The sequence below is a fragment of the Vipera berus genome (genome assembly GCF_964194415.1).
Source record: "Vipera berus genome assembly, chromosome: 2".
NCBI classification, from domain to species: domain Eukaryota; kingdom Metazoa; phylum Chordata; class Lepidosauria; order Squamata; family Viperidae; genus Vipera; species Vipera berus.
This window is the reverse complement of record NC_138203.1, coordinates 73,531,446-73,547,424: the sequence shown is the minus strand read 5'-3', so window position 1 is coordinate 73,547,424 and position 15,979 is coordinate 73,531,446. Positions and strand designations below refer to the sequence as shown.

At 45.6% G+C, this 15,979-nt stretch overlaps 1 protein-coding gene across 2 annotated transcripts in view; it reads left to right on the top strand.

Annotated features, from left to right (window-relative positions):
- Positions 1-750: 750 nt before the first annotated feature.
- The window catches only part of SPATA6L (spermatogenesis associated 6 like), a 37,035-nt gene continuing 21,806 nt past the window's right edge, over positions 751-15,979 (top strand). The window contains exons 1-4 of one of the 2 annotated variants that reach the window (XM_081315587.1): positions 751-961; positions 4,671-4,808; positions 14,173-14,221; positions 15,647-15,688. In XM_081315587.1, coding sequence (XP_081171713.1) covers positions 4,794-4,808; positions 14,173-14,221; positions 15,647-15,688 — 106 coding nt within the window. In that variant the 5' untranslated portion in view covers positions 751-961; positions 4,671-4,793. The remainder of the gene's footprint in view (positions 962-4,670; positions 4,809-14,172; positions 14,222-15,646; positions 15,689-15,979) is intronic. The other variant, XM_081315586.1, reaches the window with a different exon arrangement.

Sequence of the window (15,979 nt, the reverse complement as noted above, 5' to 3'; positions counted from 1 at the left end):
CTGTTTTCCAGATGGGCTGAGCTCCCCACCAACCCCAACCAGCAGTTGAGCCGACAAGTTTAAAGGCCTCCCCCCGGTTGGGGAGCCTGGATGATGCTCCATTTTTTCTTTTCTTTTTGGAAGAAATACATCCACTCCCCAGAGAGAGGGAGAGGAGAGAGCGAGAGAGAGAGGGTGGGAGGGGAAAGCAAGCAAGAAAAAAACAAGAGACAAGGAAAGCTCTCGGTTCGTTTTTCAAACATCTGGAGTCTGGATCGGACCAAATTGTGAAGCGACAGACAGGCCATTTAACTCCAGTAACTTTCACAGCTTGGACCCTGCACGTTAAGAGCTGCCTTGAAATTCCCTGAACTGCCAATATTGGAAGCCTGCTCCACAGCTACAAAGGGCTCGATCGGGGCTGACCGACCCCCTTTTCCCCAAGGCTGGGCGAGGAGAAGCTCGGCGCGCAAGAGAGATCAGCCGCGAAACGCGAGTCTTTGCCCAACAGAAGTTGCATCCCCTAACGCAGGGGTCTTCAAACTTGGCCCTTTTATGACTTGTGGACTTCAACTCCCAGAATTCCTCAGCCAGCGTACGCTGGCTGAGGAATTCTGGGAGTTGAAGTCCACAAGTCATAAAAGGGCCAAGTTTGAAGACCCCTGCCCTAACGCGACCGGGCATCCTCCGCACGTCTGAAAAGTTGCGAAGGCGACCCGGCCGCTCCGCCTTGAAGCCTCCCCGAGGCCCCGCCCCTCCCCTCCGCCTCGCCGGGACTGTTGGAACGTTGGCGTCTCCAAGGTGACGGGACGCTTTCCCATCCACCCCTCCGCGGGACAGGCGTCGTGGCCGAGCCCCCGTTTTCCGCGCCGAGCCCTCGGGCGGAGAGACAGCTGGTGGGGATGCCGCTGAAAGTAGTGGTGGAGCTGCAGATCCATGCGGTGAGAGGGGCTCGAAGCCAGCAAGGGGGAAGCTTGCAAAGGTAGCTGGAGCGGGAAATGTTTGCAGCCCCATGATGGACTGGGAAAATGTGCCTTTTTTTCTACTTTCGGTGGTTCGCGGGAGGTTGGCGGCGGGTGGAGGACGGCTGGGGGGGGGGCACAGTTGATACAAGAAAAGTCCATGTTGTTAGTTGCCACGCTGTTCTGCAAAACGGGAGTGAAGTTGCAACGGTGAAAAATCACGGCTCAATCCTGAAGGGAATAATGGGAGAAATTTGGCAAGTGCTGATCTCTGTAATCCAGCTTCTGCTGTCACTTTACGCCCACCCCAATGCATTTTTGCAACACTATTATTTCATTCGAATATGCAGTGCTAAAATGAGCTGCTCCTGACCTAGGTTGATAGTGTTGAAATTTTAACCCTAACCTCAGTCTCTGAAAGAAAAATATTCTGTCAAACATTGCCCCACTTATAAATCTTACTTGATAAATTAACCAAAAACCATCGGTATTTCTAAAATTGCATCCTGATGCTAACCGTCTTGCAAGGAAACTTAACTTCAACTTTTGGCCATCAGATTATTTTCCCAAAGGATTGTTGCAGCACTCAACTATATCAGTTTAAATGAACTCTATGCATTAAAACTCTCTACAACACTAACCCTGATACTTATTATTAGCATATACTGTCTGCAATCCTTGACCCTAAATTCATCTCAACTCTAACCTTAACCCATACATAAAAACATATTCACTCCAAAGTGAAGGGAAAGGATCATTCTTAGGGGGAAGATATACACAGTGCTTTTTTTGTAAAAAATAAAAGTGCTGGAACTCACACAGGTCGTACAACCCACCTTGCCTACCCTACAAGGTTTACCTTTGTAGTTGGAAAAAAAAAACCTTCAGTTTTTAGTGTATCTAAAAGACTAGGATTTTGTTCAAGGTACATTAATACTATTAATGTTACCAGGCACAAATCTGTTGAAAAAAGGTGCTGGAACTCCGTTCCAGTGTGTTCTATGACAAAAAAATGCCCTGGATATACATAAACTTAGCATGAAGCGTAAGACGGCATTCTAAAGCTTAATGCAAAATTTGAGCTAGGTCTCAACCAGTCCTAACCTCTACTGTAATTTCATCTTAAAGCCAATTCAAATATTCATATTAACCCTTATTCCAGCAGGCAATTCCCAATGTAATAAAACGTAGAATAAGAGAGTTGGAAGGGACCCCAGAGGCCATCTAGTCCAACCCCCTGTTCGAGCAGCAGAGTCTATACCATTTTAGACAAATGGCTGTCCAGTCTTTTCTTGAAAGCCTCTGGTGATGGGGCACCTACAACTTCTGAAGGCAAGCCCTTCCACTGGTTGATTGTTCTCACCGTTAGGAAATTTCTCCTTAGTTCTAGGTTGCTTCTCTCCTTGATTAGTTTCCATCCATTATTTCTTATCTTGCCTTCAGGTGCTTTGGTAAATAGTTTGCCCCCCTCATCTTTGTGGCAACCACTGAAATACTGGATCACTGCTATCATATCTCCTCTAGTCCTTCTTTTCACTAGACTAGACATACCCAATTCCTGTAATCATTCTTCAAATGTTTTAGTTTCCAGCCCCTTAATCATCTTTGTTGCTTTTCTCTGCATTCTTTCTAGAGTCTCAACATCTTTTTTATATTATGGTAATCAAAACTGGATGCAGTATTCCAAGCGTGGCCATACTAAGGCTTTGTAAAACAGTATTAATACCTCATGTGATCTTGATTCTATCCCTCTATTAATGCAGCCTATGATTGCATTTGCTTTTTTGGCTGCCGCCGCTCAATCATATTTGAGTGATTGGACTCCAAGATCCCTCTTACAGTTACTGGCATTGAGCCAGGTTTGACCTGGTCTGTACGTACAGTTAGTTTTTCTTGCCTAAGGGTAGGACCTTACTTTTATCTACATTGAATTTAATTTACTACTATTAATAAATATTGGTAATATTTTATTACTGTTAATGTTAATACTAATGTTAATCAATAATCAATATCAATAATCGCCACTTCCCATAAGGATGCATTCTAATCACAGCTCTCATACTAAAGTTTAATTCAGTTTTAAGGAATCTTAACCCAAACTAGGATGCACTGCAATTTTATGGATTGTGTCTTAGATTTTTGTTAAGGTGAATAATAGGTCAATGCATAGGCAAAACCTTTGTATGTATTCAATTTTCTTAAACTTAAAATCCATTAAACTATAATAGGCTTTTAAAAATATTTTAACTCTTTTTTTTAAAGCTGCCCAGAGTCACACAGCCATATAAGTTTGTTTAATAAATAAATAAATACAACTGGGGAGTATTTTTTATTCTTAAAGGGAATCTCCTGTATAATTTGCAGCTATAAATGATTACTGTGGTTCACATTTGGGTGAATAGAAGCTCAACTCTAACCTAACCATCACTACCTTCTCTTAGTTCAAGGAACCCTAAACCTAGCCATATCCTTATCCTTAGGTATATAAATAATATGTACTTAAAGTATTGCTTCATAACTCTTATTTTCCTCCTAATATCAACCAAAGGATAGCACTTTGCATAAATATTCATGTTCTATTCTCACACTCATTTTTATCACAGATTTTAAGGAAACCTAGCCCTAACCTTAACCTCAGCTTTAGTTTTTCCCCGAAGCATTGCCCCAGAACTCTGCCCTAACTTTAACATCCATTTTAAAGCACCACTGTGTCCAATGCTAATCCTCAGATTTATTTTTAGGATTAAACATTTAAAACCCTAACTCTATGTTTACTCCCCTCCCCCCTTATGTCTAACTGTTAAAAGCACTCTAAAGAGAAGCACAACAATCACTTGCAAATGGAATACTATGACTCAGGAAGGTAGAACATCTGTCATCCTCAGCCAGTCTAACATTACATCCATGCAGTATTCTGCAGCCATGTGTAACACTTCCTATGCCAGGTCACAGCAAGTCATGCAAAGTATGGGATGGTTTCCCACCTATTTTATCTGACAGATCTTCTTTCTCTACCATGGCAAATACTTCCAAGAAAACATCGAATCAATCCCATGTCTGCGTTACTTTGCAATTATTCATAATTTTGCAAATGGTAGAATGTGTAGCAATTAGATAATGCTATATGTCAGGGGTCTTCAAACTCGGCCCTTTTATGACTCATGAACTTCAACTCCCAGAGGAATTCTGGGAGTTGAAGTCCATGAGTCATAAAAGGGCCGAGTTTGAAGACCCCTGCTATATGTAGTAAATAGGTAATGTATCCCATTCACAGGTAGTCCTCAACTTACAACCACAACTGAGCCCCAAATTTCAGTTGTTAAGTGAGCATTTGTTAAGTGAATTTTGCCCCATTTTATGACCTTTCATGCCTCAGTTGTTAAGTGAATCACTGCAGTTGATAAGTTAGTAATCCAGTTGTTAAGTGAATCTGGCTTCCCCATTGACTTTGCTGGTCAGAAAGTCATAAAAGGGGATCACATGGACCCTGGGACACAACAACCATTGTAAATAAGAGCCGGTTGCCAAGCATCTGAATTTTGATCACTTGATCATGGGAACGCTGCAATCGTAAGTGTGAAAAACGGTCATAAGTCTCTTTTTTCAGTGCTGTTGTAACTTTGAACGGTCACTAAATGAACGGTTGTAAGTCAAGGACTACCTGATATTTTACACTGAGTACTCTGACCACCTCATGGTGATTGTAATCTCTTCTCTTTTTCATCCAAGGTATCTTGCCCTGGTGTGTATTTGACAGAGAAGAACGATGTTTATCTCACTGTTTGTATTCTCGGTCAGTGCAAGGAGACCGATTGCCTTCCTCCGGTGTTCCCTCTCTTGTTTAATGAGAAAATGTGGTTTGAGAAGGTATGTTAAAAACAAGCAGAAATGCCCAGTGTCATGGCCTTGTTTCTTATTTAAGTGTAAGCATTGATTGGACCCAAAGGTATGGAAGGTCACAAGCAAGATAGCCTCATTGAAAAGCCCTAGGACAGGGGTCTCCAACCTTTTGGGCACCAGGGACTAGTTCCGTGGAGAAAGGTTTTTCCACAGACCTGAGAGTGCATGGTTTTGTGTGCTGCCTACATCTCGCGGATGGGACTTCGCTTGTTTGTGTGGACCGGTTGCTGTCATGCTGTGGCCCGTACCGGTCCATGGACCGGGGATTGGGGACCTCTGCCCTAGCAGATCATCTGTCCCACCCAATCTCTTGTCAAGACAACATCTGTAATGGGAAGGATAATGACAATACTCCTGGCAGATGTCCAGCTATGTTTTAAAGAGTATCTACTTCATTCTAAGGCAGAATGATGAAATATTAAATAACCCTAGCATTAGGCAGTTTCTATTAGTGCTTGATGGAAAACTGCCTGCAATTTATTTATTTATTTATTTATTTATTTATTTATTTATTAGTTTTTATAAACCGCCCTTCTCCCGAGGGACTCGGGGCGGTGTACAGAGGAAGGAAGGTATACAGATGAACAATAAAAATAATAAAAACAATAGTGAAAACAAACTGGGACCCCAATTAACGCTATCATGCCAGGCCGGACTGCTGGAACAGGAAAGTTTTTAAGTCGCGTCGGAAGGTACGGAGGTCGGGGGCCATCCGGATTTCGGTTGGTAAGCTGTTCCAGAGGGCTGGCGCACCCACTGAGAATGCCCTCCCCCTGGGGGCCACCAGCCGACATTCCTTGAGCGGTGGCACCCTGAGGAGGCCCTCTCTGTGGGAGCGCACAGGACGGTGGGGTGCTGACATTGGCAGAAGGTGCTCCCGTAGGTAGTCCGGACCCATGCCATGTAGGGCTTTGTATGTCATTGTTAGCACCTTGAACTTCACACGGAAGGCAACCGGAAGCCAGTGCAGCGCACGGAGGAGAGGTGTGATATGGGAGTATCGGGAGGCTCCCAAGAGTGTCCGTGCCGCTGCACTTTGCACCAGTTGAAGCTTCCGAGTGGATCTCAAGGGCAGCCCCATGTAGAGAGCGTTACAATAGTCTAGGCGAGAGGTCACAAGGGCATGGGTGACTGTACGTAAGGAATCCAGGTCCAGATAAGGCCGTAGTTGGCGAACTAGTCGAACCCGGGAGAAGGCCCCCTTGGTCACAGCTCCTATGTGGTCTTCTAGGGAGAGCTGCGAATCTAGGAGGACACCCAGGTTGCGGGCCCTATCAACAGGGGGTAGTAACTTGTCCCCGATGTTAAGCAATGGGACGTTCTGAATATCCTGGCTTGCCGGAACGTACAGCCATTCAGTCTTGTCCGGGTTCAGTTGAAGCCTGTTCCTCCCCATCCATTCCCGGACCGCTTTCAGGCAGCGGGACATCACGTCTAGGGCATCACTGATATTGTTTGGAGTTGAGATAAAAAGCTGGGTGTCATCAGCATACTGATGGTACCCTACTCCAAAACTGCGAATGATCTCACCCAGCGGTTTCATGTAGATGTTGAACAGGAGAGGCGAGAGGACCGACCCCTGAGGGACTCCGCAAGCGAGAGGCCTCGGGGTCGACCTCTGTCCCCCTGTCAGCACCGACTGCGAGCGACCCTGGAGAAAGGAGGAGAACCAACGCAGAACCGTGCCTCCCACTCCCAGTCCCCTGAGGCGTCGCAGCAAGATACCATGGTCGATGGTATCGAAAGCCGCCGAGAGGTCTAATAAGACTAGGACAGAGGAATGGCCCCTGTCCCGGGCTCTCCAGAGATCATTCATCAGAGCGACCAATGCCGTCTCCGTGCTGTAGCCCGGCCTGAAACCCGATTGGTACGGGTCTAGATAAACCGCTTCATCCAGGATCTGAGGAAGTTGGTGCGCCACCACGCTCTCAACAACCTTCACAAGGAAGCGAAGATTGGAGACTGGACGAAAGTTATTCAAAGAGGATGGGTCCAAGGTGGGCTTCTTGAGGAGAGGTCTCACCACCGCCTCCTTCAAGGCGGTGGGGAAGTGACCCTCACTCAGAGAAGCAGAGATGACCGCTAGGAACCAGCCTCGTGTCCCCTCTCGAGCTGCATAGGCCAGCCAGGAAGGGCACGGGTCCAGTAAGCATGTGGAGGAGCTCAACCTTCTCATAATCCTGTCCACTTCCTTAGGAGTTACAGGATCAAATTCTTCCCAGATGACGTCGACAAGACTGTCCATGTCTTGTTCTTCCATCTCAGCCCAGTTGGAGTCCAGGCCAGTTCGAATCCGAGCAATTTTATCCAGCAGATATTGACCGAATTCCTCGGCTCGACCCTGCAAGGGTTCCTCCCTCACCTCTTGGTTTAATAGGGAGCGAGTCACCCTGAACAAGGCAGCCGGGCGATTATCTGCGGACGCGATGAGGGTGGAAAAATAGTTGGATTTTGCCACCCTTATCGCAGCGAGATAAGACCTGGTGAGGATTCTTAGTCGCAATCGGTCGGATTCGGATCGACTGGATCTCCAACGGCTCTCTAGGCCCCGTCTCCGACGCTTCATCTCCCGGAGCTCCTCGGTGAACCATGGGGCTCGCTGGGATCTGCGCCGGGTCAGAGGCCGCAAGGGTACAACTCGGTCCAGAGCCTCCGTGGCTGCCTTTTCCCAGGCTTCCACTAAGGCATCCGCCGAGCTGTGAGCAGGGAGTGCATGCGTGTCCCTAAGCGCTGCCTGGAACTTATCAGGGTCCATTAGGCGCCTAGGGCGGTACCATCTGACTGGCACCGTGCACCCACGGTGGGGGGTGGCAAGGGGGAAGTCTAGCCGCAGGAGGTGGTGATCGGTCCATGACAGGGGCGTAACAGTTGTGGTACCCCCACCGATATCATCACGCCACCGTCCAGACAAGAACACCAAGTCTGGGGTGTGGCCTCTCTCATGAGTCGGTCCAGAAATTATTTGCGACAGGTCCATGGCTGCCATGGAAGCCATGAACTCCCGAGCCAGTTCGGACGATCCTCCCAGGGACGGTAGATTAAAGTCGCCCAAGACCATGAGTCTTGGGAATTCAACCACCAACCCTGAGAGGGCATCGAGTAGCTCGGGCAGGGCCGCCGCTGCACGATTAGGTGGTAGGTACGCCAGCAGCAGGCCCAACTGCGCCCCTGGGCCGTATCTCAGTAGGAGAGACTCACACCCGACCATCTGAGGGACGGTGGTCTCTCGCGGGCTAAGGGATTCCCTGATGATAACTGCCACTCCCCCACCCCTCCCATGAGCCCGAGGCTGGTGCAGCACCTGGAAACCTGGCGGGCAGAGGTCAACCAGAGGAACACCACCCTCTGGGCCCAGCCAGGTTTCCGTGATGCAAGCCAGGTCCGCATGCTCGCTCTCCACTAGGTCACGAATGAGGTGAGCTTTGTTAGCTACGGACCTTGCATTCAGGTAGACCAGCCTTAGCATGGGAGGGTGCGCACCTTTGCTCCCGGGTCCTCCGGGGGAGAACAGAGGGTCGGAGCGTCTCACCGCTTGTACAGAGCGGAGATGACACTCCCGGTGACGATATGGCCCTCTGTGCACCTTCTGCCATTCCCCACCATCCTAGGGATGGGATGTTTGTCAGTACGCCACTGGGTGTTATCGGCGACTGGTCCTCGTTGTACGCCGTCGTGAATGGTCGTGGGCCTGGCATGCGTTATGGTGGCTGGAAGGCGTGCCTTTCCCGCGCAACCATAGTCTTCTCCCTCCCCCCTCCCTAACCCCACAAAAAACTTAACTAAGAACTTAATCAGGGGCCTCTTGTTGGGCTTATGCTGGAGGCCCCTGACCCTGCCCGGCCATCTCTCAGAGGCCCAGTGGTTGGGCCCGTCATCGAGATTGGATGTGATGCAGGCGGGTCGCACCCAGGAGAGTGGGGAACCCCTGAGGGCGTGTAGTACTGTGCTGGAGTATTGAACGAGCATAGTCACAAGGGGTTCCGGGAAGGCAGTCCCCTGGATGGTGAATTTGTAGGAGGGTCGAGTCGGGTAGGTGCGTTTCTGGATCGTCGCCCTGCCACTGCCATTTGGCCGGGCGAACCCCCAGAAGCAGGCCATTCCTCATCCTCTCACAATGGGTTGTGTCTCTGCTTCCGGGGGTGGTCCAGAACGTACTCTGGGTGAAGCATACCCCATAGAGCTCTCACCTCTATGGGGTTGCAGGTGTAAGGCCAAGCCACTCTGCCACCGTGGCTTGCACCCAGGCCCGTTATGTCCTGTGGGGAGAGAGTGGGCAAGGGTGGTTGAGAGTGGGTAGAAGGCAAGATGGAGGGATTCATTAATTGGCGTCAGCTCTGGTGGTTCAGCCGCCCAAACAGTTCTCTCCCTGATCCTCTGGGCGTTGTTCCTGGCCGCAGCTCCATAGGCCCCTATTGGTTGGGGACCGTCCAGAGCGTGGCCTCCCAGAGGTATGGGAGTCCCTGGTGTCATGCCGCTGCTGTTGCCGTCTCCGATCAAGGTGCCTCGAAGAGGTGGCTCAGGGTGTGAGCCGTAGATGCCTCGCCTCCGCCGCTACCGCCGCTGTCAGAGGGCCCTGGGCAAAAACGGTCGACCGGGGCCCGGAGAGGATGTCACCGCCGTCCTCGCCTCCGTTGCCGCCGCTTCCGCCGTATAGGGCATAGAGGAGTCGTTGGCACCCATTCGCTGCCGCTACCGTCGTAAAGCTGGCCTGCGGCGTCTCCTTGATCACTCGGAGACGCCGCCGCTATCCGGGAGTAGATTAGGCAGCCGAGGTAGAACAGCAACTCCGGCCCCGCTCAGGATGGTTGTAGCGGCAGCAGCGGTACAGGGGGTGGGGCGGAGATGCCACGCCGTCAGCGCTACCGCCGCTGGCAAGGCCCCTGGGTGGCGAATGACTGGGCCTGGAGAAGCAGTCCCGGTCACCGTCGTCTCCACTGCCGCCTCTTCCACCGCCCAGCTGATCCGCGGCGCCTCCTCTGATCCTCGGAGACGCCGCCGTTGCCCGGGAGCGGGCCAGGGGAGCCGAGGTAGAGCGGAGGCGTCGGCCGCAAGTCAGCTGGCTGTGCAGCCGCAGCGGCTCAGGGGGTGTGCCGAAGATGTCACCGCCAACCGCCTCCGCTGTTTCCAGCCCCCTGGGAAGATGGCCGGCTTTGGGCTTGGGCGCTCTCACCGCTTTCGCTTTCGCTACGCCGCCTCCGCCTCACAGCTGATCTGCGGCATCTCCTTTGATCCTTCGGAGACGCCGCCGCCGCCGCCGCCCAGAGTAGATTAGGCGGCTGAGGCAGAGCGAGGATGCTGGCCCCATTTAAAACGGCCGCCAACGGCCCAGGTGGTGGGGTGGGGATGTCCCGGCACCCCTACAGCTGATTCGGGGCGGCAGCGGACAGCACATTGCCCATCTCAGCTGCCCAACTTCTGACCCCACCCCAGGGGTCTGTTGACATCCCTGGAGGGCTCCTGGGGGGACGCCTTACCACCGGGGGTTACGGAGCTCTCCCCAGCACGTCCGCCATCTTTGGAGCCGGCAAAAAAAAAAAAAAAATTACATTCACCTGTTATAATCATGTGGGAGGTGTAAATATTTTGAAAGTCATTTTGCACACATCTACTACGTAGGTAGTTTTTTTTTCTTCTTCTCACGATACAAGGTTGATTTGCAAAGATTAAAAAGAACAGAAAGACACAGTGAAAAGTATAGGCTTAAAAACGAGTTTCCTGGCTTCCGGATGGCAAGGCGACGCCGGAGACAGCCAGTTCTTGGCTGTCAGTCTCGTGGCTCCGTAGAGCTGCCGAAAACAGCGTCGATCAGCTGTTCGGCGGCTCGGAAACCCCCACCTCAGGAGAAGAGGAGGGGGTGAGCGTCCAGGTAGGGGTAGAGCTCTCCGGGGCCGCCAGAACTTTGAGTTTTGGCGGCGGAAGGATTGAGCCCCCCCGAAGCCTGGGCATGCTCCGGACTGCGAGGCGCCTCTGCTCCGGGTTTTTTGGAGCAGAACAGGGCGTTCGCAACCATCCCTGCTAGCAAGGAAGAGCTTTTGAGAACGAGGACGCAGGCAGAGCGATGCAGGAGATTTTGGTGAAGAGGATGTTTTGATCTTTAACTCAATGGACTTTGCTGAATCTGCATGTGAAAGTGCGTAGTTAACAATAGAGGGTGAAAATGGCGGCTATATCTTCTAAAGTTCCTGCCCTGAGGCAGCAGTCTTCGGTGAAAACTTCATTGTCCTCTGCATCTGAATCTGTATCAGCTTTTACAGCAAAAGATTTGCAGAATCTGTTGCAAGAGACTATGGAAAAGCAAATGCAGCAATTTGTTGAGATAATGGAGAAAAAGTTGGAGGAGAAGTTTACAGAGAAATTAAAAGAAATGAGAGCAGACATCACATCTGCAATACAAAGCATGGTTAAAAGTATTGAGATTTTGGATGAAAGAGTGGAAGATCTTGCTCAAAATGATATTAGATTGGAAGCCAAAATGACAGAAACTGAAAATGTAATAGAGAAAATGGAATATGATTTGATTTCGACACAGTATTCTCAGATGGAGTTTGCTTTAAGAATCAGAGGCCTAATAGAAAATCCTAAGGAAAATTTGGAGAAAATGGTTTCTGAGGCTTTGGAAGGGGTGTTGAAGCGACCAGCAGATGAAATAATGCGAGATATAGATAAAATCTTCCGTGTTAATTCGTGGATTGCAAGACAAAGGAAACTACCCAGAGATGTGGTGGTTTATTTTACAAAGAGAATGATTAGAAATGAAGTTATCCAGGCCTCCTACAATATTGATTTTGTAATTGCTGAGCAAAAAGTTCTGATTTTAAAAGAGATCCCTGCAAAGATTTTAAGAAAAAGGAAGGAATTTGCTTTTTTGACACAAGAATTGAGACAACGTGATATTAAGTTTAGATGGCAAATACCAGTGGGTATGGTGGTGACCTATGAAGGTACGAGGTACTGTTTTACTATGGAGATTTAGGCACGTGATTTCTACAGTAATGTTTTAAAAGCAGCCCCCATACCATCTTTGGAATCTACAAAGAAGGTGAGAGAGAGTCTCAATGTTCCAGAGAGAACCCGCAAGTTGCTGAAGGGTTAACGCAGACAGATGTGAAAGATACAGGAGTGGGTCAAATTTCATTATCACTGGAGAAGGCCAGAAATTGGAAGAGGCGTGCTACTTCTGGACGAATGAATCAAGCCTGAAGATTTAGTCACATAATTGTAAGAGACAATAATGTTATAAGGATTATGGGAATTGGAATTGCTAGAAGGACTAAATATTTGGGGATATATTTTCTACCCTTATAAAATAATTATGTAATATTTCGTGTTGCTTTAGTTCTAAGATGATTATGAAAAGTTAATTGGGAAGATTTGTAGTAGTGTTTATTGATATTCTGTAGGTTATGATTTGTTATTTGGATGAAAAAATTTAAGCTTTTAGTTGGATAGAAGAATAGTTTTATAAAATTGATATAAATTGTTTTCTTTGTGATTGAAGTTAATTTGTAATATTTTTATGGGTAATATTGGAATAGGTAATAGAATATAAGAATATAAGAATGATGTGATTATATAAAAATTTCTTAAGTTTGGAAAGTAATCTATGGTATTTTAAGTTGTATAACACATTAGGATAATGTGAATTTAAAGCTTAGTTGGAATGAGGAATAGTTTTAGACAATTGATATAAATTGGTTTATTTGAGATTGTTTTTATTGGGTATCAGATTGGAAGGTATTATTTTGTATTTGAATAATCATTGATATGATATATATATGTATGTTTGGAATTTCCTATATGAGTTAAAGTTTGATAGTTTGAATAGCTTAGGATTGTTTGTGTAAGTTAGATCATGATTGTTTGTATTTTTATACCCTGTGTTTTGGTATTAGATTGGAAAGTATTATTTTGTATTTGTATAATTATTGATATGATATATATATATATATGTTTGGAGTTTTCTTATATGAGTTAAAGTTCGGTAGTTTAAATAGTTTAGGATTGTTTGCGTAAGTTAGATTATGATTGTTTGTATTTTTATACCCTGTATTTTGCTCTGGGAAGCGGGGGGGGAGGGGAAAGGGAGGGAGGGGTTGGGGAGGGTTGGGGAGGGGGAAGAGGGTGGGGGGGAGGGGGTTGGGAGGTTTTTTTTCTTTTTTTGGTTTGTTAAAGATAAAATGTATTGTAAAACTTTTTAATAAAAAAAAACAAAAAAACGAGTTTCCTTTTTGAGCAGGGGGTTGGACTAGAAGACCTCCAAGGTCCCTTTCAACTATTCTATTCTATTCTATTCTATTCTATTCTATTCTATTCTATTCTATTCTATTCTATTCTATTCTATTCTATTCTAGATAGGATTTTGTTGGCTTGTCTTTTATCCTCTGTCTTTGATACCTTTTGTATCTTACTCTTTTTCCGCACTTTGTAAAAGTTAGCTGCCGAGAAAGGGAATAGCCATGGTAGGATCAATGCCCTGAAGAGCTGAGACTTTGATCATGGGTTGTGGCTGCTATCTTGCATTTCTTGACCCCTACCCTGCCTGCAGATGTTTTTGAGCCCTTTGTTGGAATCCAGAGTTTCAATTTTTTTTTTGCAATCTTTCAAGTGAGCTTCACGATTCTGCTCAATGAGTATAAGTATCAGGCAGGACATTTACCGTATAGCAGCTGCCATCCTAATTTTCCATAGTGTTTCTAGGCCTCAGAGGCTGCTTTGGGGTCTCTCTGATGCAGCTTTTCGCATCGGTGGTTCCTGCAGTGATGCAACAGCTGCTCCCCACAGCACCCCTTCCATCACCATCAATTTTTGAGAGGCAGGATGGGAGGAGAAGGCAAAACTGTGCCCTCTAACCCAGCCCTTTTTTAAGGTGAGTAAACACTCTCCCTCTCTTTTTTAACATGGCTTAACTTTGGCCAATATCTTTCCACTCACCATGTAAAGGTTGTCATATAATATGGGTATTATGGGGGTGCTTCTTTTAAGGGTTGCTGGTACGTTTTATCAATGTGAATTAACCTTGGTTTATTTTAATGGTTAATGACAGCAAACGTCTACCACATTCTGCATGCCAAAATCCAACTTAGTAATTCAGACTATTTTATTTAGCAAGGGTTATTTTATCTGATGAATAGTAGTGAAGGATCTTTTAAATTTCCTTCACTATGCCAAAAATGTCTGAATTGACATTTTGATAATATTTATGTTTATTTAACTTCATTCAGTTGAATAAAAATTTGAAAGGATGAATATTAATCAAAAAAGAACTTCCTTGAACAAATTGCTATTTCTAACCGTTTTATTATCATCCCTTTTTTTGTTTTTATTCTTGTAGATATTTGAAAATGCTACAGATCCTATTACTGTTGTGGAACTGCTAGAAAGTAAGTCTCCCAAAATATATTACTTGCTCTTACAAGTAAAATTTGCTTTCAGAATGGCCAGTGACCAGTATTATGTAAGTTTCTTTTAAAGAAGTTAAATAAAAATAAAATAATGAGACATCAAAAGAGGAGGTAATTATTGAATTACAACCATCAGACTAATTACTAAACATTTAATAAGAACTGAGATCCCAACATTCTAATTCATTGGTTCTTAAATGTACTTAGGCACTTACTGTAAGTATACAAGCCTGAATAAATGAGTAAATCACATTTGCTGTCACTGTTATTTAGCATTATAAAAACATAAAATGATAGCTTTGAAATTCCATCCTACAGGGGCCTGCCAGTCACGTTTTTCAGTAATTGTGCCATAATTGGCCTGATAGCTATTGCAGTGCCACAACACATGTACAAAAAGGGCATAAGGTGCATTGTGTCATCATTTTTCACCTCCCCTGACCCCTTGGGAGACAGTTCTAATTCTGCTCTCAGCTCATGGGTTGGGACAATACATAAGCCACTTCACCAAACTAGACATATATAACAATCATTTTCCTATTGGGTGCAAAACTTGGGTCATACAAAATCTTTTCCTTCTTTCTGTTCTTGTGTGGCAGTGCAGAGGATCAAAAGCACACTTTCTTTACTTTTAAATTGAGCACTTTTTATTTATTTATTTTATTTATTTAATTAAATTTTTATACCGCCCTTCTCCCGAAGGACTCAGGGCGGTGAACAGATGCTATTTCAGCTTGGGGGATGCATTTGATTAAACTACTGTATTAATACTGAGATCAAACAAAGATCAAACCAAGGTTGCAGGACCCCATTTGAATTGCGAAATCAGAATCAAAAGTATAGTGTTTTTTTTAATAGAATGTAAAGAAAAAAAGAATTGCGGTATGCTGTTTTTTTTAGCATTTCCTTCTTTGTAATGTTCAGGAATATGTTTAAAGATCATGTGTGGTTTGGGAATATTTCAAGAAAGGCCTTTTATTTCCCTCCTGCAATAGAGTAGAATATTACTAGATGAAAGATGTAGCATTTGGATATCTTAGACATGAAAACCAGCCAGATGATCTTGGTCATTTTCTTTTAGCCCAACTCACCACACAGGGTTGTTGTGAGGAAAATAGGAGGAGGAAGGTGCGTTGGTTATGTTGGCCACCTTGAGGCATTTGTAAAAATAATAAAGGCAGGATACAAATAAATAAATAAATCTTGAATGTCTTTTCAATGTCTATCATTCATTAAAGTGAAGTAAAATGAAAGGGAGTCCCTTGAAGACCAAAAGATGAGTAATACCATTTGGAAGATCTAAGAAGATGTGCCTCATAGGGTTTCGAGGCTTCAGCACTTTTGCACATAAATGTGATATTTGCTCAGCTCTCATGAATAACATGTTTCATCTGTCATTTTTAGAAAACGTGGCAAAGTTTCGATTATCTGAACTGATACCTTCAGGTAAATTTGAGAAATATTTTTTCAACCTCATCTGTAATGGAAAAATTACTAATTAAGTGAAGTAAGTGAAGTGAAGTGAATTACTATTTAGGAAGAGCGCTTTTTGATCTCTGATGTTGCCATATTTATCACTAGTATTAGTTATAAAGGAGATGATCTTGAACAGAAGTTATATAGCTGAAGTCCCCCCCTCTATGAAACTTATACAGGTGGTCCTTGATTTATGATCACAATTAAGTACAAAATTTATGTTGCTAAGCAAAACAGTTCAGTGACTTTTGACCCATTTTA